Source organism: Meriones unguiculatus, chromosome 17, assembly GCF_030254825.1.
Source record: "Meriones unguiculatus strain TT.TT164.6M chromosome 17, Bangor_MerUng_6.1, whole genome shotgun sequence".
Classification (NCBI taxonomy): Eukaryota; Metazoa; Chordata; class Mammalia; order Rodentia; family Muridae; genus Meriones; species Meriones unguiculatus.
This window is the reverse complement of record NC_083364.1, coordinates 35,016,226-35,041,350: the sequence shown is the minus strand read 5'-3', so window position 1 is coordinate 35,041,350 and position 25,125 is coordinate 35,016,226. Positions and strand designations below refer to the sequence as shown.

The window sequence follows — 25,125 nt, the reverse complement described above, 5'->3', positions numbered from 1 at the left end:
CAAACTTCCCACCAGACACCACCAGCCCAAGGTTCCTGATGGAGGTAGCGCTGCCACGTGCCTTAGTCTGCCCCGGCCTGTCGTAGATCTCGTGAGAGGCCTGCTCAGGAGAGAGTGGTGGGAAACGGCTGGAGGATAACCGAGTTGAAGAATGAAGGAGATGGGACAGTGAAGTTCCACACCTGAGAAGCTTTTAGCACCGGAAATGTACTTGGGGCCCGAATCCCCAAATTAAGCGCAGGGGACTTGGGCTTCCTCTGAAGGCAGCGGGAGTTTGAACCTGTGGCAAGCGGCTCCCCTGACTTATGCTGTCTTGTTGCTCCCTGTTGCCAAACTGCCTTTGCCTTACAGACTGCATGGAAGTGGCCGTTTTTCTGTTCCCTGTCCATCAGTTTCTCCAGAGGTATAAAGAGGTTGGAGACTTCTAATGCAGGCTTTTTATGATATCATCGAAGTGACTATTCAGCGGGTTCATAACAGAGCTCTGCGGACCATTCCAATATCAATAGTCCACGATTTTATAGTAGGGAGTTAAATTATGAAGGACTGGGTATGGTGGCATAAACCTTTAATCCCAGCACTCAGGAAGCAGAGGCAGGTAGATCTGAGTTCGAGACCAGCCTGGTCTACATAAAACGACCTTGTCTCAAAAAAAAAAAAATTACAAAAGTTAGATAGAAATAGGAGCTATATCGTTCAGCCAGTTTTTTTTTTGGGGGGGGAAGGGGATGAGGGAGGGAGGGAGGGAGGTTCCTCTGTGTAGCCCTGGCTGTCCTGGACTGACTTTGTAGACCAGGCTGTCCTCGAACTCACAGCGATCCGCCAGCCTCCTCAGTGCTGGGATTACAGGCATGTGCACCTCCGCCCGGCTCAGCTAACATCTCTTACGTTTGTGGAGTGATGTCACCCGTGAGCCTCAGTTTTCTGGCATAAAGCAGAAATATCAACAAGGCTTCATACGGCGATGGGACAGAGTGCTTGACAGAGTTCAAATCCGTCCTGCAGATTTGTGGGTTTACAGACAGCGCCAGGACGGAGTCGAGAGAACACAGGGGCGGGGCGGGGCATGGCTGGGCGGGGCGGGGATGGGCGGAGCTAGGAGGCCGGCTTCGTTCTCGCCCCGCCCCGCTCTAGATATCGCGAGAGGGCGTGCCGCGCTGGGCTTCGGCGTCTGCGTCGCTCCCGCGCTGGGGCGCTAGGCCGGCCTCCTCCGCGGGCCGCGGGCTGCTGTGCCGGCGGCGAAGGGCCGCCCGCCGCGCGGCGTCGGCTGTGGCGTTGCAGTCATTGTGCGGTGCCAGTGACGCCGGTAGTGGTTTCCGCGACAGCGGGTGCGGCTGCCTCCGCCCGGCCCGGGCTCCGGGCCGCCTGGAGGGTCTGCGCAGCGCCCACCCGTTCTCCAGCACCCCCCGCCGGCAGCGACCCTGAGCCGACACCCGGGGCGAGCAGCCATGGCGGCGTCGACGGCCTCCCACCGGCCCATCAAGGGAATCCTGAAGAACAAGACCTCTGCGGCTTCCCCGGTGGTGTCCTCGGCCGAACATCCCAGCCGGAGCGTCGAAGAGGAGCTGAGGTGAGCGCCGGGATCCCGGCCTGGAAGCCGCTCCTCCCCGGAGGACGGGCGGTTGCGGGGAGCCGACCTCGGCCCTGCCCGGCCGGCCGCGGGGTGGAGGGAGGCCGGAGCCGGCAGCGGCCGGGGCGTTTGTCGCGTTTTATTGCTCAAGTGCGTGTGCGCATTTTAAACCTGGCTTTTGAACTTTCTGTCGTTGGGAACACTAAGGAAATCAAATTGAAGTTCCAAAGCTTTAACTGTTAATCTCTTATCCCGCCGCCTGAGCCAACGTTTACTTTCTTGTCCTTAAATTTCAATAGGCTCAGGCTAATGAGATTAAAAACAAAAAACAAATACCACAAACGTAAACACATCTCCCAACTAAGCATCTTACCGCATTCGTCCTCTCGGCTCCTGGTTTGTCCTTATCTCGGCACTAAGTGAAACCAAAAATGTTAAAGTCATTGATCTGTGTTTAGTGGAAAGTTATTACTACTAAGTATTTTTGTACCGTCAGCTAGAGTTTTAGGTGCTTTCTAGTTTTGTGTCCTGTTCGGTATATTTAAACTCAGAACACTTGAGAGAAAAGGAGCTTGAGATACTGAAGTAAAAAAGCATTGTGTGTGATAGTAAATACCTGGAAGCCATCCAAGGTCCATTAGTGAGAACTGGTGAAATATTAATTATGGTACATTTGTATAATGGAACAATATACTAGCCTGGGGGCGGGGGAGGTGTTCTGGCCACAGGGAAAACTACCCAGGGTTCAGTGCTCAATGAAAGGAATGTTACAGTACAATATATAACTATAACTAACTATACCACTGGGTCAGACAGTAAGGGGGCTTGGAGATAATGAGTTACCAAAAATATAAGAATTCAGAAATAAGGCTTAAGAAAAGTTACTGAAATTAGTAGTAGCACTAAAATGAGGATCCTGATGAAATCTTAGGCTATTAGAACTAGGACACTCCTATAGTAAGGATCTAATTTAGAATTGTAACAGTAACTAGCTGGAAACAGGTTTATGGGAAATTTGAAGACAGTCGTATGTGTGAGTTCGCAGAGGCTAGGAAGGGGCTTAGCCTTGTCCAGCGACACCCCCTGCCCCCTTCTTTAGGTTTGACTGTTACTCTCCTGTAAGTACAATTTTCCAACCTCTACTTGGAGTGAGCTGCTTTAAAGGGATTTGACAGTGTCTGTGTGTCATGGGAAAAATAGAATGCCACAGTGTAGCAATAGTAAGATCAAGATGTTTGAAAAGAAGTAACCACAGAAGGCACTTAGCCTAGCTTGAATATTAAGCAGTAGGATGGGTTCTCGTTGACTTACCCGGGTGAGCTTTTTTCCTACTACTAGGTAGGAACGCTCTTAACTGCCCGTGCGTTCTCAAATTTGATGCACTGTAATCTAGATCACTATAGGTTAATCTCATGATTCCCATGGTTGCCCAAGATTTATATAGATTTATATTCAGGGCTTCCCCCCCCCCTTTTCCTTTGATGCCACTAAATGAGTCTTACTCCATTAGATAAATTGTTTCTTCTGAAAGAGTTCCTGGTAGGGCAGATTCACTTACAAAGGGTTTTATAAGCTAGTTGACTGATTGCTTGACTGTAGTTGTATCCCTCGTTCAGCAGCCACTACCAAACTCTTAATTCATTGAAGTTCATGATATGTCGTTCCAGCTGGTAAAAGATAAATGTTTTCAAAATCACTTTTGGAAGATGGTAAAGCAAAGAAATTACAGTAGTAAAACTATATGTTATTATCACAATTCATGCAAGCAATATTAATAGAACATCTTTTAACAGAAACGATAAAATGTGGTTTAATACATTTGAAATAAACTTTTAGTGTTTGACTTTATTAAAATCAATAACCCCAATCTGATATTTAAAAAGACTAAAAATAAGTGGTTCTTGCAGTTATGATGTACTCAGAATCCAGAAACACAAAGGTAGTGTGCCAGTCTAAATTGAAATTTTAGAGCAGTATATAACCAGATGGCCATCATATTAATGTGAGAACAGCCAGAGATCTAAGTTGATCGCTGTTACTCTAGTAATTGTGTTACTGTCATCCCACAGATGCTCAGCATTCTTGTCCTTAACTCAGCATTGAGTCCTTAACCCTAGAGGAAATTAGGGGTTATTCTCCCAAGCCACTGGCCATGCATTGTCATCATATATCATTACTTAACCTTGTTTTCTGTGTTTCTATTTTAAAACACCTTATTTAATTTCTAGTGTTTATTAACTATCATTTAGTTAATTCATGGCCAGTAACACCCATGCCTGGATGAAGCTTATCCATTGTCAGTTCACAGCATGGCTTTCTTGCATTTAGGGACCCTGGGCAGCACTTCACACTTAGGAGCTACTCACCAGCAGAAAGAGAAAATGAGTGATACTAACTATACCACAAATTTAAGACCTGTGGCTAGAATGTAGCTCAGTGATAAGAGTGCTTGCCTCACTTACACAAGATCCTGGGTCTGATCCCTAGCATGGAAAGGGAAGGAAAGGGAGACTCACGAAAGCATGTGATTGATGTACATGTATGGAAAGGTCAGTGAAACCTATTCTTTTGTACAAGGAGTTCAGTAATGAATGTTAGTAATTATAAGAGGAAATCAAAGAACGCTTTTATAGCGTGAGAGTTTGAAAGCAACAAGCAGAGTGTTGCCATATTTGGCCACGGCTGGCAACATGTTCCTCGTGGACAGTTCAAAATTTTTTCTACTCTTCTGATGTCTATGTGCAACCACTAAACTACCTTCAGTATTGGTGTTTCGATTATAGATGGACTCCAGTAAGAAAATTCCCAAATAGAGAACCTGCAGATAAGAGTTGCATGCCTTTATCATGTAAAATACAATTGCTTCATCACTGTCCTTCTCACCTACCCCAGTTACTGAAGATATCCTTTGTAGGAATTAATTACTGAGAGTTTTTTAAAGGATAAATTCAAATACACTTCAAATATGTCTATGTATACCTGCATACATACTACTAGTTGTTAAAGCAATATAGGAGCTAAGGAAGGTGGCTTGGTGGGTAAAGCACTTGCTTGTGCAAGTGTGAGGACCTAAGTTTGAATCCCCAGACCTAATGTAAGAGCAGCCGAGAGGGCATGCATATCTCTAACCCCAGTGCTTATGGAGGGAGGTGGGAGTCAGAGGCAACATTCTTGGAGCCAGAACCTTGAGCTTCAGCCAGCCTGGCATACTCGGGGAAAAAAATAGGGATGCAGTCCCAGACACGGAGGGCAAGGGCTGGCGTCCAGGGTTGCGCGCGCGTGCGCATACACACACACACACAGGCAAAAAGTTTTGTTTAAAGAGCAATGTATAGGTCAAGTAAGATTTGTAAATTTCAGGTTGGTATTTCTAATAGTCTTTAGCATTTATTTAGTTTGTTTTTATTCAGTTTTTTTTTCCTCTCAAAAGTGAGCAAATCGTTACTTGATTTACTGCATTAAAAAACAAAACAAAACAAAAATTAGTAACCTAGGCTACTCTTGGAATTGCAGTTCTCTTGCCTTAACCTCTAGAGATAGAGGACAACAGGTACCCGCCAACATATTTCTGATGGGTGCTTTTATTTTCTTGTTCTGATCAAATTAATACTATTGGTTCTGGTGAGTGGTTTCCTCAGGTGACATTTATTATGGGTTAGTTTTAGGGGATTAATCTAAAATGGATAGTCAAGGTGGGCTTGGTGGCACCTGCATTTATTCCCAGCAGGAGACACAAGCAGGCAGATCTCTTGAATTTGAGGCCAGCCTGATCTACAAAGGGAGTTCCAGGATAGCCAGGGCTGCACAGAGAAACCCTGTCTCAAAACACAAACGAACAAACAAAAGGTAGACTCCACAAATCCATATATTTAGGCAGGTTAAGTACAGCACTTTGCAGTAGGGTACCTACACTGCTCAACTGTTTGGAAAACCACTGTGCTGTAATTGTGGAATTCCCATGGTGGTTTCGGATACCTCCAGTGTAGTACACGTATCACAAAGGCCTAAGTTAGCATCTAGAGTGAGTGTGCAGTTCATTGATTCTAAGATACTGTCACCAGAAAAAGAAAAAATTCTAAGATTATAAGATGCTATTCATTTTAAGGTATATTTTTCAAATATGGAGTGAAAATGTTTGTTTACAGCTACTGAAAGTATGTTAAATGTAACTGCGTCCTGTCTTAGGAGAAGTTGTAGTTTAGTACTTAATCTGAATCCTATCTCACTGATTTTATTAGTTCTCACTGATTTTATTAGTTTATTAGTTTTATTAGCTGTCAATGAATTATGGGTTTATCTGTATCTTAGTATAAGTCTTAGATGAGTTAAAATACTGAGCCCAGTACCCTACTCTTAACTGTCTTGATACAGAAATGCAGAAATCTAATTTTTCATGTCTGTCAGGTTTTTTTTACATAGTCTGCTTCAGAGTTTGCTAGCCAGTGCAGTCCAGATTCTGTTGTAGTCATAGATCAGGTAAATTCAGCTTTTAAAAACTCTGCATGTGTGCTCGCTTTGGCAGCACATATACTAAAAACTCTGCATGAGAGAGGGACAGAGGCCACACATATAACATCAGTACTTGGGAAGTGGGGAGGTATGAGGAGTGAGTTCAGGGTCATCCTTAGCTACATATCCAGTTCAAGGGTAGTCTAAGCTAAATTGAACCCCCAACACCCTAAGGTGCTTGAATTCCATTGATATAATTTAAGATATAATTATGCTCTGTCTTTCTAACAGGTATGAGGAGTGTTGAGGTCAAAGCTAATTAAAATACAAAGTTTATTTCCTAAAGTTACCTTTTGTTTGCTCCCATTGTTTTATTTTTTTAAGTCTTGGTTTATGGTTTAATTTCAGTTGTGGTTTCAGGCTTCAAAGTCTTGAATCTGTACTAAAAGACACCTGTTTATTGAAATGTGAAATTAAAGTTTAGTACTTTGACGGAAAAGCAGGCTGGCCACTCAGAGCACAGCCAAAAGTATCAAATAAGCAAGGGGAAGCAACAAGGAGCACTGGGAGATCTTTAAGATTGCAACATTGGAACTAACAAAGTGAGAGTAAGAAGTAGCTTTCACAGGGCAAGATTTACAGGACAATCAGGCCAACGTGAGATCAGCGAGTGCCTGGACTGTCACAGCAAATCTGCCATGTCCTGATAAACCTATTTCTGTCTGTGGAATTTGTTACCCAGAAAGTGTCATATAGTTCATGGGAATATTTTAATTGAATTCAGGTTTGCTCCTTGGGTTTTGTAATGCTGCTTGTAACATTAATTGTACTAAAACCTTACGGATGCTAATTCCCATACCCATTGTCTCTATTGACAGTTTCTTCTCTTCATTCGCTTCTTACTAAGAATTCTTAGCAATTTTTGAGCCTGTTTTACATTCTTCATTTTAGTGCCCCCACCTTTATTTTCAAGATAATCTTTCTTGAATTTGAATTTGAACATTTCTTAGATTTCTTTTTCTCCTGATTTTGTACTGAGGAAGGTTAGCATAACTTTGAATATGTAATACTTCAAATTGAACATGGTAAATGGAAAACAGACAGGAAAAAGTTGGGATTCAGACATAGTTGTAGATCAGGTAAATTCAACGTCTATGTGTAATATGCTTTGCTTTTGTTAATCTGAGGAACTTGCATTTGCTGTGCAAAAGTTGTAAATAATTCATACCAGTAAAGTAAGCATTTGTCATGTTACTAGATAATGAGTGATAAGTACAGAACAGCTTTTAAGCGCTGCTTTATACTTAACACGCTAGAAAAGCAAACACCCAGTTATAGCAATGTTTTGGTAATTATTAGTGACATTATACGTGGTCTTTAAAAAAATATTTTTATATTCCAAATACAGTGACCCACACCTAGAATCGCTGCTGTGTGGAAAGCTGACACAGAAAGATCACTTAAGTTTAAGGCCGGTGTGGGTAGCACAGTAGAACCTGTCTAAAAAGAAAAAGGCTCTTCTAGCAAATTATCCTAACATTATAAAGAAGAATATACAAAAATATGTGTTTCTGCCAGTCTTGAAGAAATGTTAACTTATATCTAAATACCTAACATTAGGTAACTTATATCACATCTTACTCAGTTATTAAGAAGACAAAAGTGGCCTATTATGATATAGTATAGATAGCTTATATATTAATGTATGTATGCTTTTTATGTATTGTACTATTTTATATTTATATAAGTATATATAAATATATATTATATCATTTAACATACAGGGTGGAAAGAAAATGTAAAAATCCAAATTATTAATGGTTTAGGGTACTGGGATTATACTCTAAATTTTATTCTTAAATTTAAGAAAATGTAATTTGGGGCTGTAGAGGTGGCTCAGCAGTTAAGAGCACTGGCTACTCTTCCAAAGGACCTGGGTTCAGTTCCTAGCACCCATATGGCTGCTCATTGTTTGTAACTCCAGTTGTAGGGGATCCAGCACCCTCACACAGACGTAAATGGCATACATGCAGGAAAAACACCAATGCAAGCAAAGTAAAAAAAAAAAAAAAAAAAAAAAAATCCTTTTTAAAGTTTAAATTGAAGGAAGAAAATGTAATTTCTGTTCTATATTTTTCTTTCTCTCAGTATCTATAAAACAAATGTATAGGGTGTTTTCTCTTCTCTCATATATACTCTTTAAACTCCAAATACCAATCTAGGTTGTATTTCTTTCTTTGAAAAAAGTCGTATGTATGTGTGGGCTCATGTATGAGAGCATGAACATGCACTTAGAAATATCACAGCTTGGAGGGGTTCATTCTCTCCTTCCCCCGTTTTAAAGTGTAGGCTTAGTTGCTCTTGTTTCTCCCATCTCCATGTTTCATCTTAATGTAATGGAGCGCAGGTGGCAGCCACTTCAGAACACGGGTTCTGAAGTCAGGTAGCTAGGCTTAACAGGACTAGTGCTTTACCCACTGAGCCCTCTCCTAGGTCCTTCTTTGTTTTTATTTTTTGTTACATTAATTTATTTTTATTTTTATTTATTTTAGTTCAGTATTGTTAAAATCATTTAAGAATAGCTTGTTTTGAGATTAGGTTGCATCCAGCAAAGTCGATGTATTTTTTTGAAAATATAATGAAACACAGTTTTTGAAAATATATTTAATCATAATACACATCCAGAGAACTGTATTAAGTGTAAACTTAAATCTTATGTGCCAGTGGTAGTGACTCACACCTTTAACCCTGGCACACAGGAGGCAGAGGCAGGCGGATCTCTGTGAGTTTGAGGCCAGCCTGTTCTACATATCGAGTCCTGGACAGATTACACAGAGAAACCCTGTGTTGAAGAAAAAAGTAGTCTACAAGGGGTTGGGAACGGTTGAGTTTGTAAAGTACTTACTGCACAAGCGTGAGGACCCGAGCCGATCCCAGCACCATGCGGAAGATAATGCTGTGTGCTGTGCGTAGTGTTGAGGTGGAGACAGAAGAATCCCGCAGCTTGCTCCAGAAGCCTAAGTCAGGTAGTTCTCATTATTGGGACTTCATTGTTTCTCTGTCTTAAGCCTTTTTAAATTAAAATTGTTTAGATTTATTTATTTATGTTTTTCAAGTGTTTGGGTGTTTTGCCCACATGTATATCTGTGCACCACATGTGTGCCTGGTGTCCTTGGAGGCCAGAAGGGGTTGGATCTCCTGAAGCTGGAGTTACAGTTGTGAGCTGCCCAAGTGCTAGGAATTGAACCTGGGTGCTCTAGAAGAGCGACAAGTCTTACTGTCTAAGCCATCTCTATAGCCCTCTTTCCTAATTCTTTAAAGGTGTGTATTTTTGTGAGCTTCTTAGGATGTATCTGTAAGCACTGAATTATTTGCTTTCTAAGCAAATAACATCTAATGACTTCTAAATAGAAATTTGTAGGTGGTAGAGCTATTTATCAAAATGAAATTTCTGAAAATGTAGATTTAGCCACAAATAGAAAGCCAATTAAATTATGTTTTAAATATTTGTTCTTGAACTGGAGATGGCTCAGAGTGAAAGCAGTTGCCACATAAAGATAGTACAGGAGAACTGACTTCAGCTTGTTTTCTGACCCCACACTTTAGCCCCCCATTATACATGCACACAGTAATAATAGTAGAGTTCTTCTAAAAAGAAGTACAATGTTCATTCTATAGCATATTTAAAAATTTTAACACTTTTTGTGACAGGATCTCACTATGAAAATCAGACTGGCTTTGAATTCAAAGGGATCTGTTTGCCTGTCTTCAGATCATTGGGATTAAAGATGTGCGCCTTTTGCCCTTCCAGTTTTTTTGGGGGAGGATGAGGGTGGGGGCGGAGGATTGGGAGTAGGATGTCGGCAGGGTTTCTCTGTGTAGCCCTGGCTGGTACTCTGGCTGGCCTTGAACTCAGAAATCTACCTTCCTCTGCCTCCCAAGTGCTGGGAGTAAAGGTGTGCCCCACTACTGCCAAAACAAACAAACAGAAAACAAATAAGCCACAGTAAATACTATATGATTTCATTTACATGAAGTAACTAATCAAATTCATAGAAAAAAGGGAATAATGATTGCTAGGGCCTGGGTGAAGGGAGACACAGGCTCTTACTGTTAAATAAGTGTAGAGTTAATCCATGGAAATGATGAAAAGGTTCTGAAATGGGGCAGTAGGGCTAGCTGATTGTACAGTGGTATAAATAAATTACTTAGTGCCAAAGGGGTTACACACTCATAAATTATTAAAATTCTGAGTATTTTGTACATTTTATCACAATGAAACATGCTCAAATCTGAAAGTTAGAAAAAAGAGAACATGAAGTCAGACTCACCTGCTAAGTGTAGATTCATCATACCTTTGCGAACACAGGAAAGTTCTGGAATATAAAACAAGTATATAACTTTTTATGGCATTTGAAGATTTTGGTAATTAAAAACACAGTAAGACTTCACCAATTTCAGCTAAATGCAAAAAGGATGGCTTGAAAAAATATTTTAAATTTACATTAAAAGTTTTATTTTTAAGTAGTATCATAAACCGTAACAAAGTATTGTTGGCCCTAATACAGTCAAAAGGCCTTTTTAAATGAACAGATAATAAGCTTGTTTAATTATGGAGCACCTGAATTACATGGCTTTATTGAATTTATAAAAAAATGTTCCAAATAATTTCCTTTACGTTTAAATAAACCTCATTTGCTGTTTCTTAGCAAATTTAATTTTCTAGATTTAAAAGAAAACAAGCTATAAGCTAGGTCTGATGGCACACACGTTTATTTTAACCCCAGCGCTCAGGAGGCAGAGGTAGGCAGATCTCTTTGAGTTCAAGGCCAGCCTGGTGTACAGCGCTAGTTCCAGAGCATCCAGGTCTATGCAGAGAAAGTTTTGTCTTGAAAAATTAAAAAGCAGAACAGAACATTAAGCGAACCCAGCTGTAGTTTTTGTGATTGTAGTCGTATCTGAATGTTACAAGATGCCCTTTATTAAGAAAACTTTCCTAGCAGGGTATAGTGTTATGTCATATGCCTCATATTCCAGCAGAGGCAGACAGTTTTCCGTTCCGTGAGTTGAAGGCCAGGCTGCTCTACATAGCAAGATCCAGGTCAGCCATTCCTGCATAATGAGACCCTGTATCTAAACACTCATTCACATGTATGTGTGTGTATATATGTAGAAGCACTTAACTACTAAGATAGGGCAGTGAGAAAGAGTTTTATTTTAGTTGTTACTTTTTACTTCTGTAGGCCAGTTAAAGACTGAGTATGTTATATCATGGTAGTGTTTGAAGTGCCGAATATAAATTATGAAACTTTATTTTTAATACGGATACTAAATGCTTTTTTTTTTCCTTTTTTAATTTTAGTAAAAAGTCCCAGAAGTGGGATGAAATGAATATCCTGGCAACATATCATCCAGCTGACAAAGACTATGGTTTGATGAAAATAGATGAGCCAAACACTCCTTACCACAAGTAAGACAACATAGACATCCTTTCTTTTGTGACTTGTTTCCATTTGCATTGATACAATCTTCTAATTAACAGATTCTTTATATCTGTGTTTTGTGTGTCTTACCAGAGTGCTAGTTAATGGTCTACTTGAATACATTTTTGCTAATAATGTTTAACTTCACATTTTTGTTGTAGTGAATATTTACTGTACCCAGGTGGTTGTTAGCTGCTGATACACACAATTTAGTTAGTTTTTCCTTCTTTTTTTTCATTGCTGTTGTTGATGTGTCTGTATGTATATAATGTGTGAAGGTGCCTGAGGAGGCCACAGCTGAAATCAGATCCCTTGGAGTTCAAGTAGAGGTAGTGGGAGCTGCTTGGTTGAGTGCCGACCAGCCTCAGGTCATGACTAGCAGCAAGCACTTCTGAGACTGTTCCACCTGCCTCTGCCCCTGAGCGCTGGGATTACAAGCATGTGCCACCACACCTGGCTTTCTTTGCAGTTCTTAATCCAGTGAAGTTGGCAGCCAGAATTAACCACCAAAGGACCTAAGTTTATTTTCCTAGTCTTATGTCTATGTAGACCTTTTTTTCTTTTTCTTCTTAATGGTGAAATATAGACACAAATGCTAGCCAGCCCAGCATTCCCCGTTCCTAATTCTAATTCTGGTACTCAAAACAAAGTTGAGGCCAGCTGGGCTACGTAGCAAGACAGTTTCTTCTCAAAATACCAAGACCAGAAAATGGCTTATTTTGCATTATTTGTTCATCTGCATCAGGTAGAAAAATTGACAATTTTTTAGTTTATTTTTTTGAGTTTTTAGTACTTTATGGTTGCTCCACCAAGCTTAGTTGTTTTTTGTTTTTTTTTTTTTTTATTATTGCTGAGAATTGAACTAGGGCCTTATATATGTATGGCAAGGACTGTCCTACTGATTTAAATTCCCAGCCCAGTGCTATGCCTCTAACTACATGTATTGAGTAGAAACTATTTTAAAGTTAAATTTCAAAGATGACAACAAACCTCTAAATAAATTATTTTAATTAAATAATGAAATTGTGTTTTCAATCTTGGTTTTCTAGCTATATAATTTTATTTCATGTATCAGTTTTAATAATGTGCTTGTTAATAGAAACATGCTTATTGTCCTAGTATGCTGGGTGATGATGAAGAGGCCTATAGTGATTCGGAAGGCAACGAAGTCTTGACTCCAGATGTTTTAGCTAAGAAGTAAGTGCTAATTCACTTTCCTTAGGGAGTTTTCCCTAGGGAGCTTTAATTGTGCAAAGTCAAGATGTTTTGTTCTGCTTGTACATTTGTAAATGAAAGGCTAAGCTTTCCTAGGTTTGGGGGTTTCTTGGCAGTTAAATGTTAAATACTTCCTTTACCACTGATTATGATCCCCAGCCCCTAACTAGATTTTTCATATCAGTTATTACAGTTCTCTTTTGGTTTTGGGGGGTTTTATTTTTTTGTTTTGTTTTTTCGAGACAGTTTCTCTGTGTAGCCTTGGCTGTCCTGGACTCCCTTTGTAGACCAGGATGTCCTCAAACTCAGTCTTTTTTGATTAATACCAATCTAAGCAGGAGGTGGGAAGGGTAAGAGTACCTGAACCTGGGGATACTTCCGTCTGTTTTTGTCTGTGTGTGGTATTGTTTTTAAATATCCTACTACCTACATGGATGGTAGAGGCGTGAGAAAGGCAAAGACAAGCTGCTGCTCGTTGATTATAGCACCCACTCTACTAAATTTGTTGCTTACTGCTCTCTACATCCATTCCTACCTTTCTTTGTTTTCTTCATCAGTTACAGCTACTGTATTTATTGATTGGGGAGGTATTTGTATGACTCAAGTTGAACGTGTCGTTTCAATAGTACAAGTATCCGACAGTTACTAATTTCTTCATAAATATTTATTGTGTAGATTAGCTGCTGCTGAAGGATCAGAGCCAAAGTATCGGACTCGGGAACAAGAAAGCAGTGGAGAGGAAGATAATGACCTCTCCCCTGAAGAGCGAGGTAGGTTATTCATTCAGCTGCTGTTAGTGTGATGCCAATACTTTTTGTTGAAATAAATTTATTTGGAAGATTGGAAAATTAATTTCATATTTGAGAAGTGGTGTGCAGCAAAATAAGAACAAAAGAATGTAGAATCTGTAGATCATATTCTACATATGTGAGTTTCTTATATATTAGTATTTTCCCCCTGATTTGAAGAAGTTGAAAGAAATACTATCATCTTCCAAGTATTTTTAAATATTCCTTCGTATTTTTTTTTAATTAAAAGTAGACATTTAGTAAATACTCAATGCTTTTAGCATCCTTTAATATTTGAGTTATCTTGAAGTGAATGGATTGCCTCATTGCCTTTTCTGTTTTAATGAAGTGATGCAGGGCTTGGGTTGAGCCCTGCATAGTTAGTTAACTGAACTCTGTTGGTAGGGTGCTTACCTAGCATGCACAGAGCTCTGAATAAACTGTTTGTTGTCTGTAATAGCAGCCTAGAAAGGTGGTGGCAGGAAGATCAGAAGTTCACCCTCATTCTTGGCTGTGTGGTACAAGGTCATCCTGAGCTACTTGAGACCCTGTGTTGAAGAAAATGGAAAACAAAACAAACAGACAAACAACAGTGAAATTTATCCAGTGAACCAAGATGATAAAACATAGAATAAAGTCGTTATAGGTCGTAGGGAACACAGTACTGATCTCTTAGAAAAGAAGCTACAGAAGCTCTCATTATAAGATAAAAGAGGCTCTTGTAGTCCTGCTAGATCATAGTAGTGAGAGCACTACTGCCTACAAGTAATTTTGTTTATGCGGATTATTGGTCATATAGGAATAGGTCTTATCCTGCTGTTTTTTATACTTTTTGAGCCATTTGAATGTATTATCTTTCAATATTAAATTGGGTTGAAGAGATGGCTCTATGGTTGAGTGTGTACTGCTTTTCCAGGGAACCTGAGTTCAGTTGGGTCACATTGCTGGTAACTCCAGCCTCAGGCACTTCCCCCACGGGTGTGTACGTGAGCACACGTGAACTCACTCTGTGGACCAGGCTGTCCTCAAACTAAGATCCTCCTGCCTCTTCCTCCCAGGTGCTGGGACTGAAGGTGTGCACCACCACTGCCTGGCTAAAAATAAATCTTTAAAAGAATATAAAATAACCTTTGACCATTGGTATCTGCAGATATTGAACCTACAGACTCAGCCAACGATGACTTGGAAATGTTTCAGGGAAGAAAAATGAGCCATGTAACAAGGATAGGCTTTTTTTCCTGTCATTATTCCCTATAGCATAGTGACTAGCATTTAACCTAAAAATGACAGGACGTTTAATTTATGAAGGTTATTTGCAAATAGTATACCCTTGTACATGAAAGATTTGAACACCCATAGATCCTGGTGTCTATAAGGTGTCCAGGAGCTAATCCTTCAGGTACTGAAGGATGACATATACATAGTTCTTCCATTCGCTCTTAAAAATAGTTAAAAGCTTGTAACTTAGTGGCAGAATACTTGTGTAGCACTAGTGAAGCCTCTTTGCCAGAATCTCAACCACGCCTTGTTCAGCATTAAAATCTGACTATAGCAGAAGGGGCCCTTGAAGAGGGTTTCCACTAAAAAATTGTTTCTAGGTTTTCCCATATCATTCTCCCCAAAATTTTATCTATTAAGGGTGGGGGTTTTATTGGTCTACATTATCAGTTCTCATTAAGGGTAATTATCCATCAATTTGTAGTTTCGTGAGTCAACCTGAAGGAGCTACCTTTTGACCTATTAATATAATTTTATTAAATGATTTCCTACGGGTAGACTTACTAAATTATATAAGTGTTTTTCACTTTAAATAATTATATGTCTGGAAAACATTTTGAATTTACAAAGGATCTCTTTGTTTTCAGACAGTAGCCTAGGCTGGCCTTGAACTTACAGTGATTCCTTGCCTGAGCCTCTCCAGTCCCGGGCTTACAGCTGACAATAAATATCATTTTTTAAGCACGTATTTGTTATTTTGTATGAATGTCTGGGCACTTGAGCCAGCATATGAGGAAGTCAGAAGACAGCAAACAGGAGGCAGTTCCTCATCATGTAGGATCTTGGGATTGAACTTGGGTCATTAGGCTTGAAACATTTCACCTACTGAGCCATGTAACCAACCCAGATATTCTTTGTTGTTTTGGTTGGTTTTTGGAGACAGAGTCTCACTAGGTAGCTCTAGCTGTCCTAGAACTCACTATGTAGACCAGGCTGGTCTCAAACTCACAGAGATTGGCCTACCTCTGCCTCCCACTGCTGGTATTAAAGGTATACACAACTGTGCTTGCCTAGCCTAGATATTAAGAAGAAAATTATAATGTAAAGCACAGTTAAAATTATTAGTTGTGGAGTCTGAGAAATACAAGTTTATGTTCCAAGTCTGATACTTATTTAAGTTGCCTAATTTCACGGAGCCTCTAGTTTTATTTCCTAAATTGGGAAATACAATTTTATTTATTTATTCATTCATTCATTCATTCATTTATGTTAGTTCTGGGTTTGGCAATGCATATCTGTGATACTAGTGACTCAAGAGGCTGGGGCATGATGAACTATTGAGCCTTCAAGTTCAGGACCAACCTGGGAAGTTTGGTGAGCCCCCCATCTCAGACACTTTAAGCTGTTGGTGACCATTAAATGAAATGAAGTTTTTAAAGCAGTTAGCATTGGTCATGTTTTATTCTAATTGGTCAGTAAATACTAACTTTTAAGAACTTAAACAAGATATTCTTCATAAAAGTAGATATAAACAGAATAGTAATGTTGAGTTCATATAGCTCATAAAACCTAAGTGTGCTTTTTTTATTATTTTGCATTATGTTGCTCTACTGTGTAACAAATGTTAATCAAAAGAGGATTAAGGGGTTGGGAATGTGACTCAGCTGGTTTAATACTTGCCTAGCATGCAAGAAGCCCTGCATAAAAAAGCCCTGAGTAAAGGGGGCTGTGGCACATGCCTGTAAGCCCAGCACTAGGGAAGTAGAGGGTGAGAAGCTCAGGCTCATCTTCTTCCTAATGTATTTGAGGCCAGCTGGGGATGTGTAAAACCTGCCTTCGGGGGGGAAAAAAAAAGATGGAGGCCACGTATGTCAGCTAACTGTGAAAGAAATTTCAAAGATTGAGTTCGTATATGTGTCTGGGGAGGATGTTGCTACCCAGGAGCTGCCCACCCTATTTTTTGAGAGGCTTTCTTACTAGGACTGTGATTCATTAATTAGGCTGAGCTGTATGACCCAGGTTTGCCTGTCACAGCATCCCAGTCCTGGGATTACAAATGTGCAATGCCATGCCTAGCTTACTTGGGTGCTGCTGATCAAACTCATGCTTCTCTGGCAAGCATTTTGCCTATTCATGTGACTTCCCAGCTTCTGTTTTACAGATTTAAAAGAAAAACTTTTAATGTGAGTGGTTTGCCTATATGTATGAATGTGTACCAGGTACCAAAAGAAGGCATTGGATCCCCTGAAAATGGAGTACAGTCAGTTGTAAGCACAATGTGGGTGCTGGGACCTGAATCCTGATCCTCTGCAAGAACAGTAAATGCTTAAACAACAAGATGTCTCTCCATTCCCTGTACAGATTTTCAAATTATTTAACTTAGAATAATAAATTCCTTTGTTTATACAGAAAGAAATACTGTAATATAAATCCCTAGGAATAAGAATCTAAAAATTGAACCTGTAAGCATTACAGAAGCTGTGAGTGCTAATGCACATTTAATCCCGCCACTAGGGAGGCAGAAGCAGACTGATCACTGTGAGTTCAAGGCCATGATGCTCTACATAGAGAATTCCAGGCTAGCCAGGACTACATAGTGAGACCCTATCTGGGAAAAAAAAAAGCATTGTAAACTTTGTATTGCCTTTCATTCCAACAAAGATTAAGAATGCCAGGCTAGGGCTGGAGTTTAAGAGCAGTGGCTGCTCTTCCAGAGGTCCTGAGTTCAATTCTCAGCAACCACATGGTGGTTCACAAACATCTATAATGAGATCTGGTGCCCTCTTCTGGCGTGCAGGTGTACATGAAGTCAGAACGCTGTATTATATAATAAATCTTAAAAAAAAGAAAAGAAAAGAAAAATGCTAGCCTAAGAGTGTTTCTCATTGATAAGACTGTTTGCCTAACGTACTTGAGCCCAGGATTCAGTGCCCAGTACTACAAAAAGGGAAGAGGGCAATTTTATTTTTAGTATGAATATGATAGAGTGGGCTTACTTACATTGTATGGATGGATAAGTATGACACCTATTTCAGGCATTTAAAAATGTTACCAGTCCTACTCAGTTTACATGTACATATAAATGACAAAAGAAAAATATCACATAATATTACTTAGCTTTATTCATTAAAGTTTATGCTATATAGTTTATCTTTTTAAATATTTTATGGTTTATAATGAGTAATATACATGTAAAACAGATTTCTATTAATAGAGTACATAAAAACTGTATAAATTATATCACAAAATAGTTGACAAGATAGGGAGAAATCAGAAACCTTTGGCTCAGAATAGACAGTTATATTTTACCACCTTGAAACTAAATTTTTTACAAAGTTGGAATGATCACTGAGCCTGTCCTAGAGAAACTTGGATATGATTGTGTTAACAAAATAGTAAGTGTAGAACCAAATAACATCTGATTCATTTTTGTAAAAATATATTTTTAGAAAAAAAAGTAGCTAGAAGTTAGTAATCTCTGGGAGTCTTGCTTTGTTCTGTTGTGTCTGAGATTAGATTCGGAGCTTCGTGCACTAGGCAAGGAGTCTCACCCACCACCCTTGTCTCCCATTTTTGAGTGAGGAAATGCAAGTGATTTTCTTCTACAATTTCTATTAGACCATATATCACTTTGATGAGTAAAGATGTAGGTAGATATTAGCTTTGCCTTCACATCATTGCAAATGTAAAGATGTCATTAAAAAGTGAGTCATAGATGCCTGGTCCATGCCTATGTACCTGTTACTAGCTACTAAGAAGGCTGAGATGGGAGGGCCCACGGGTCTGTAGTTTTAAGACCAGTATGCACAGCGTGCTGAGATAGCCCCCATTTCAAAAAGGTTTTTTTGTTTGTTTGTTTGTTTGTTTGTTTTGTTGCTGGTTTTTCAAGACAGGGTTTCTCTATGTAGCCCTGACTGTCCTGCAACTCATTTGGTAGATCAGGTAGCCCTGAACTCAGAGACCTACCAGCTTCTGCCTCCCGCGCTCGGATTAAAGGTGTGTGCCACCACCATCCAGCTCAAAAGTATTTTATAAGTAGAGAAAAAGAAAAATGACTAACGCGATCTTGGTAATAATATAACTATAACACTTAGGGGAGAGAATTAGAACATATTGAGAAAGAACTTTGGATATCCTTATTCTGGTAGTAGCTATTTTGTGATTAAAATCGTTGATAAAGCTAGGATGATGGAATTTTAATTGTTTTTATTGATAGCTTTACTGTATTACTTCATCTTAAAGTTATTTTTCTTGTATGTTTATGAATGTTTGCTTATATTATATGTATATGCACTTCCTATGTGCATGGTTCCCAAAGAGGCCAGAAGAGGGCCCTCCATCCCCCTGGGACTGTGAAGTTACTTACAGTTATCAGCTTATCAGCCCACATGTAGGTGCTGGGGAACTGAACCTAGATCCCTCGGCAAAAGGCTGCAAGTACTCTTAACCACTTTCCAGCCTCTTTTTTTTTTTGTATATATATTTGTGTTTAATGTAAGTATATGCATGTGCCTGATATAGGGTATTTGACTTTTTATATGAGTGCTTAGGTTCAATCTTAGAATTGTTTCATTATTTCTTCATGAACAGTTTAATGGCATTCTCTTTTTAAAATTTATATGAGCACTTTGTCTGCATGTACACATCACATGGATGGTTGTGAACCACCACATGGTTGCTAGGAATTGAACTCACGGCCTCTGGAAGTGTAGCCAGTGCTTTTAACCCCTGAGCCATCCCATGAGCTCACACTGAAGTTCTTTGAGTAAAATGTGGCAGTTGCACTGAATTGCCACTAATGTTTTTTTAAACAGATAAGGATTTTTTTTTAGTAGGAGTTTTTTTCTTGGTGAAGTAGAAGTCATAATCAAGTGTGGTGTGTGCCTGTTTTAGCAGTTTGTTTGAACATTTTATTTATTCTGTGCTCAAATATATGTGTATGCTTGATGGAGGGTGCAGAGGACAACCCCCCAGGAAGTGATCATTTTTCCCCTACCATGTGGGCCAGATGAGCCGTCTTGCCAGCCCTGGTGCATTTCTATAATAGAAATTAGCATTTGGGAGGCAGAAGAATTAGATGTAGATCATCCTGGGCTGCATAGAGAAACCTGGGGTTGTGGTGTGCTCAGAAAGGAAAGTACTAACATTGCTCATAATTCTTGACCCAGAATTAACCGCTATTAAGGTTGGATCTTATTTGTATATCTGCAGGCTTGTGTATTCTTCATACATATGGTTATATTTACCTTTTGCCTCCCATTCAGCTATTGCTGGAGAGTTTTCTCCTATCTTTAAATTTCCTTCACAAATTTCTGTTTAATTTTTTAAAAGATTTATTTTATTTATTATTTATGTAGTATTCTGCCTGCATTGTGTGCCTGCAAGTCAGAAGAGAGCACCAGATCTCATTATAGATGGTTGTGAGCCACCATGTGGTTGCTGGGAATTGAACTCAGGGCCTTTGGAAGAACAGTCAGTGCTCTTAACCTCTCAGACTTCTCTCCAGCCCCTCTTCACAAAATTTCTAATGGTTTTATCCATTCCTATCCATCGATTGAGGTGTATATTTGAATCATTTAAATATAGCAGAACTAGAAAAATTTTTTCTAGAAAAAATTTTATAAGGTAAATATTTTAGATTTTGTAGGCTGCATGGTCTTATGAAAAACTACCTGACACTGCCATTGAGCACAAAAACAGTATTCAACCGACAGAAACATTTAAAGGAATGTAACGGTATCGCAGCAGAACTCACGGACAGAACAGGCCTGGACCAGTCTCCCAGTCAAAACTTACAGTGCACTTTAAAATCTTTTCTAGAAAAGAAGCGGCAGTTTGAAATGAAAAGGAAGCTCCACTACAACGAAGGACTGAATATCAAATTAGCCAGACAGTTAATTTCAAAAGAGCTACATGATGACGATGACGAAGATGAAGAAATGTCAGAGGCTGCAGATGGAGGCAGCATGAATATCGAAGCGTCAGATCAAGGTCAGATGCCTTAAAAGTATCACTGGGACTGCGTTTGTGCCTAAAACCGTGTGCTGCGTTGTGCTTAAACTTCGGGGAATCTCTCAGGGCGTTTTGCTGATTTGCTTTATTGTGTGTGTTAATGTTTCTACAATTTCAATCCTTGGAACTAATTTCAAAATAAATTTTATTTCTAAAAAAGTTTAAAACTTTTTACCTGTTTTTTGTTCTTAGTTTGTTTTTCAGTATTGAAGAATGAACCAGTGCTTCACACATATTATTAAAACTTGAAGAAGTAGTTTTTGTTGTTGTTGCTTTTTGTTGTTGTTGTTGTTTGTAGGTATTTTATGTGGGATTTTGTTTTGGGTGAGATGATCTTATACTGTATCACAAGCTGGCCTTGAAATCAAAGCAGTCCTCCTGTCTCAGCCTCCCAAGTGCTGGCAAGACTAACACTAACCACCATGTCTTACCATACCTCTTTTCTTTAAAAAGAAAGTTTTTTTAATATGGAAGATTTGTTTTGACATTCCTTTACTACATTGACAATTATTTTGATTTCCTTTTTTTTTTTTTAATATTTAAATTGAGGTAAAGCCAAGCTGTGCAGCCAGTGAGAACTTCACTCCACCTCCCTCAGCCCCAAGTGCTGGGGTTACAGGTGTTCACTGTCACATCCAACTTTTTCTTCTCTCTCGTTTTTATTTTTTTGTTTTTGTTTTGTTTTTTTGAGACAGGCTTTCTCTGTGTAGCCTTGACTGTCTTGACTCGCTTTGTAGACCAGACTGGCGTCAAACTCAGAGAGATCCCCCTGCCTCTGCCTCCCTGAGTGCTGGGATTACAGGTGTGCACCACCATGCCTAAACCATCTTAGATAACTACTTTCTGTAGCATAGCAATTAATCATGGAAAATATATTTTATTTCATTTGTTTTTGAGGTACAGGATCAAACCCAGGGCTATATGTGTGTGTGTGTGTGTGTGTGTGTGTGTGTGTATGTTTAACAAAGGTAAGTCAGTGTGTTGGTACATATCTATAATCCCAACACTAGCCGTGGCTCAAGGATTGCTGTAAGTTCAGGCCATCCTGGGCTATAGAGCCAAGGCCTGTACCAAAAACGTAGTGATTGGGGCTGGAGAGATGGCTCAGAGGTTAAGAGGCTGTTCTTCCAGAGGTCCTGAGTTCAATGCCCAGCACCCACATGGTGTCACATCCATCTATGATGATATCTGGCGCCCTCTTCTGGTTGTACAGATTGTTGCATAAATAATAAATAAACCAAAAAGAAAGAAAGAAAATTCAGTGGTTGTTCTCCCCCACTATTGAGATGGTGTGTGTACTCACTGCCTATACTTTGTACTTGTAAGCTGATGGCTTTTATGGCAGTGTGATTTATCTGTGGGACCTAAACTGGTTCAAATGCAAACTGTGAAATAGGAGTAATTCTATAATATGATGTGGTCATTATCTCATTATAGTATCAGGATTACATTATTTAACTTAAACAAACTTCATCCTAGTAGTTGATAAATCTTTCTCTTCCTATTATCTATTTTTACTTGATCATAAATAGGGACTGGGTTATGCCTTAGTGTATATCCTGTCTCCTAATTGGCCTGAAGTCTTTGTTTCCCACCCACTCCCCAAGTACTTAAGTAACTTCTCACCAGCTTCTTTCAGCTTTTGCTGACAGCTTTCAGTGTGTGGTAACAAGTTAGGAACACTCCTTATTTGCTGCTGAAATGTTTTACCCAACTAAACACAATGAGAAAGATAAAGGAAAAATCAGTGTTTCTCTCTCCCTTCATTCCTTTCTCTCTCCCTCTCTCTCTCTCTCTCTCTCTGTCTCTTCATAATTTTTTTCTCGAAAAACATTTTTACTGTATTCTTTGAGAATTTTACATATATTTTGGTCATACCCACTCCACAGTCTTTCCTCTAGCCTCCTCCCGGACCACCTCCAACCACATCCCCTCCCAACTTAGTGTTCTCTCAGCACGCCGACTCCAGTCAGTGCCCCATCATGTGCACAGCTGGAGGGCATCCACTGCAGCCCGGGCACCGTAGGCCCACATCTCTGAACAAAACTGACTCTCCCCAGCGGTCACCAACTGCCAGGAACTCCTCTGCCAGGGGTGGGGAGTTCTTGTGATCCCCTCCTCCATCCAGATTGGAATTTTTACTGGTTTGATCTTATGCAGACAAACACAGCTGCTCTGGGTTCCTGAGTAGAATGGCCCTGTCATGTCCAGAAGACACTGCGTCCCAGCAGTCCGTCCCAGCTTCTGGTTCTTGCCAGTCTTCTTTCATGTTCCCTGAGCCATGAGGAGGGGATACAGATTTTCCTCCCATTCATGGCTGACCATCCATGGTCACTTGCTGTCTTCACTTTGACCAGTTGTGGGTATTAAGCAGTTTCTACTGTACAGAGAAATGTCTCTAGTGAGGGCTGAGGGCTGCACTAGACTGTGCCTAATAGCTCCTGAAAAAATTAACTGGTCTTTTGTTCATATCTGCTTATAAGACTTTAAACTTCATAGACTATATATAGATATGTTTTCCTAGGTGAGTATAATAGAGTATAAATTTTGTGTTAGCTCGGTTCCTGAGTTGTCTGAAGTGGAAATTAAAGTACCCTTACATAGGAGTATAACTTTCATGGCATCATAAAAGTACACAAGGATGGGGCAAACTATACAATAAGCTTTAGTTAGACAAGTTTCTTAACTTCTAATATTTGGGTCTTACTACTTCTTAACCAACCTTCAAAGCACTCATGTTCTGTAAGCATTGTGCTTTAGAACATTGGCAGTTTCCTTCATCTTCTCTTCTCCCTTATTTTTGTCTCATCCCTCTGTTTGCTTGTTTCCATAAATAGAGATGTGTTTGACTGATAACATCAGGTGTGAATTTGCTTAGTATCAGGTAGGTGGGGCTTTAACACTTAACTTTCCTTCTGTGATTACTTACAATGTCTGTTCTGAAACCTATTTGCCCTGTCTCCATATAGGTATTACTATTTTTAGAACATTTAATGGTATTTCCTAGATTCTTTCAAATCAATCTTAATTTAGTCTACATGAAACACATCTTACTGATTTATTAAAGTTTTTATATTTGCTTATTACCCATGCCAGGAGAAGAGTTTAAATTTAGACAGTTTTTCAAAGTTGGTCATAGGTTTTTGTTATTGTTTTGCTTTGATAAAAACTTGAGGAAATAACCTAAGAGGAGTGGGGCGGAGGAGGTGTAAAGCTGTTGGGGTTTCAATCCGTGTGCTTGGCTCTGTCACTGTGGGCCTGTGGGGAGGCAGAGCACATCATGGTGACCATGGAGGGCCAGGGCACAGTGTGGCCACTAGGATAGTGTCCTGTTCCTCTAGCTTAAGCTCTACCTCCTAAAGGTTCTAGTGCCTTTCAAAATAGAGTCAAGCCCTCAGCACGGGAGCCTGTGGGCATTTCATATTCAAACCGTAACAGCAAATTATACTGCTCTTTCTCCTTTTATCTTTGCAGGATCTACAGCAAGTGGTCATCTGCAACACGAATCACAGAGTTCATAAAAGAAATGTGTTCAGCAATGCAGTCGTTTGTCAAATACAAACCTTGTTACTATAAACGCTGCTTCTTGTTCTCTACAATTCGTGACTTACCAAAATACACACCAGTTATATATTGCCAAGAATTAAGTGATAACCATAGAGACTGATTAGATGGAAAATGCCTAATTATGCATATATTCTTGTGCCTCATACTTCACCACAAATACAGTGTAATGTCATTAGCCCAAAACTGCTTTACTTTTGTAAGAACACTGGTTAATTTGTATAAGATATTATTATATAGCTTTTTATGCTTTAGAGATTGTCATTGGGGGAAACTAATTTATTTTTGTCACTTCTATATGGTGGTACCTCTTTTAAAATGTTTGGGCGGGTAGTTTGATGTTTCTTTTAATCAAAAGCCTATTCATACAGTGGGATATATAGATGGATAAATATTTAGGGTGAGAGATATTTTTCAACATTTATCTTTAGCTTGTTTTGGCTAATTGAGAAGGCTTCTAAGAATTACTGTTCATTTTCTAATCTGACCTTTAAAAGTCCTGTTGCTTTTCTTTGTGCTTGAAAGGAAAGGAATGAATTTTTTTCATCCACACTGGTTTCCCCCATTCCCACCCACACTCAAATAAATTACCAGGTTAAAGTTGCACTGACATCTGCTCTGCTTGTTTTAGTACACTGGGCAGACTTCAGATAAGGTTCTTAATACCATGTGCTATCTCTGTTCCCTATTTATATACCTGTCTCAACCTGCTCTTGTTCCCTATTCCCTTCTGCTTATACACATACAACTGTAAAGATTGTATTACTGGATGACAAGGGCTGTTGGACATGAGGAACTCTTACTGCATTTTCTGTTATTTGGTACA

The 25,125-nt window shown here is 39.5% G+C and overlaps 1 protein-coding gene across 1 annotated transcript; it reads left to right on the top strand.

Moving 5' to 3' along the window:
- Positions 1-1,156: 1,156 nt before the first annotated feature.
- On the top strand, positions 1,157-24,909 carry Ppp1r2 (protein phosphatase 1 regulatory inhibitor subunit 2). Its single transcript, XM_021651222.2, has 6 exons — positions 1,157-1,570; positions 11,382-11,489; positions 12,622-12,699; positions 13,393-13,487; positions 20,544-20,714; positions 24,210-24,909. The coding sequence occupies exons 1-6, from the start codon at positions 1,449-1,451 to the stop codon at positions 24,254-24,256; spliced, it is 621 nt and encodes a 206-aa protein (XP_021506897.1). The 5' UTR covers positions 1,157-1,448; the 3' UTR covers positions 24,257-24,909.
- The last annotated feature ends 216 nt before the right edge of the window (positions 24,910-25,125 follow it).

Excerpts from the sequence above, each read along its gene's own strand:
- Ppp1r2 (XM_021651222.2), top strand. The coding sequence starts at position 1,449 with ATGGCGGCGTCGACGGCCTCCCACCGGCCCATCAAGGGAATCCTGAAG. Across the intron at positions 11,490-12,621 it reads CCAAACACTCCTTACCACAA|TATGCTGGGTGATGATGAAG; the intron begins GTAAGACAACAT and ends TTATTGTCCTAG. Across the intron at positions 20,715-24,209 it reads TATCGAAGCGTCAGATCAAG|GATCTACAGCAAGTGGTCAT; the intron begins GTCAGATGCCTT and ends TTATCTTTGCAG.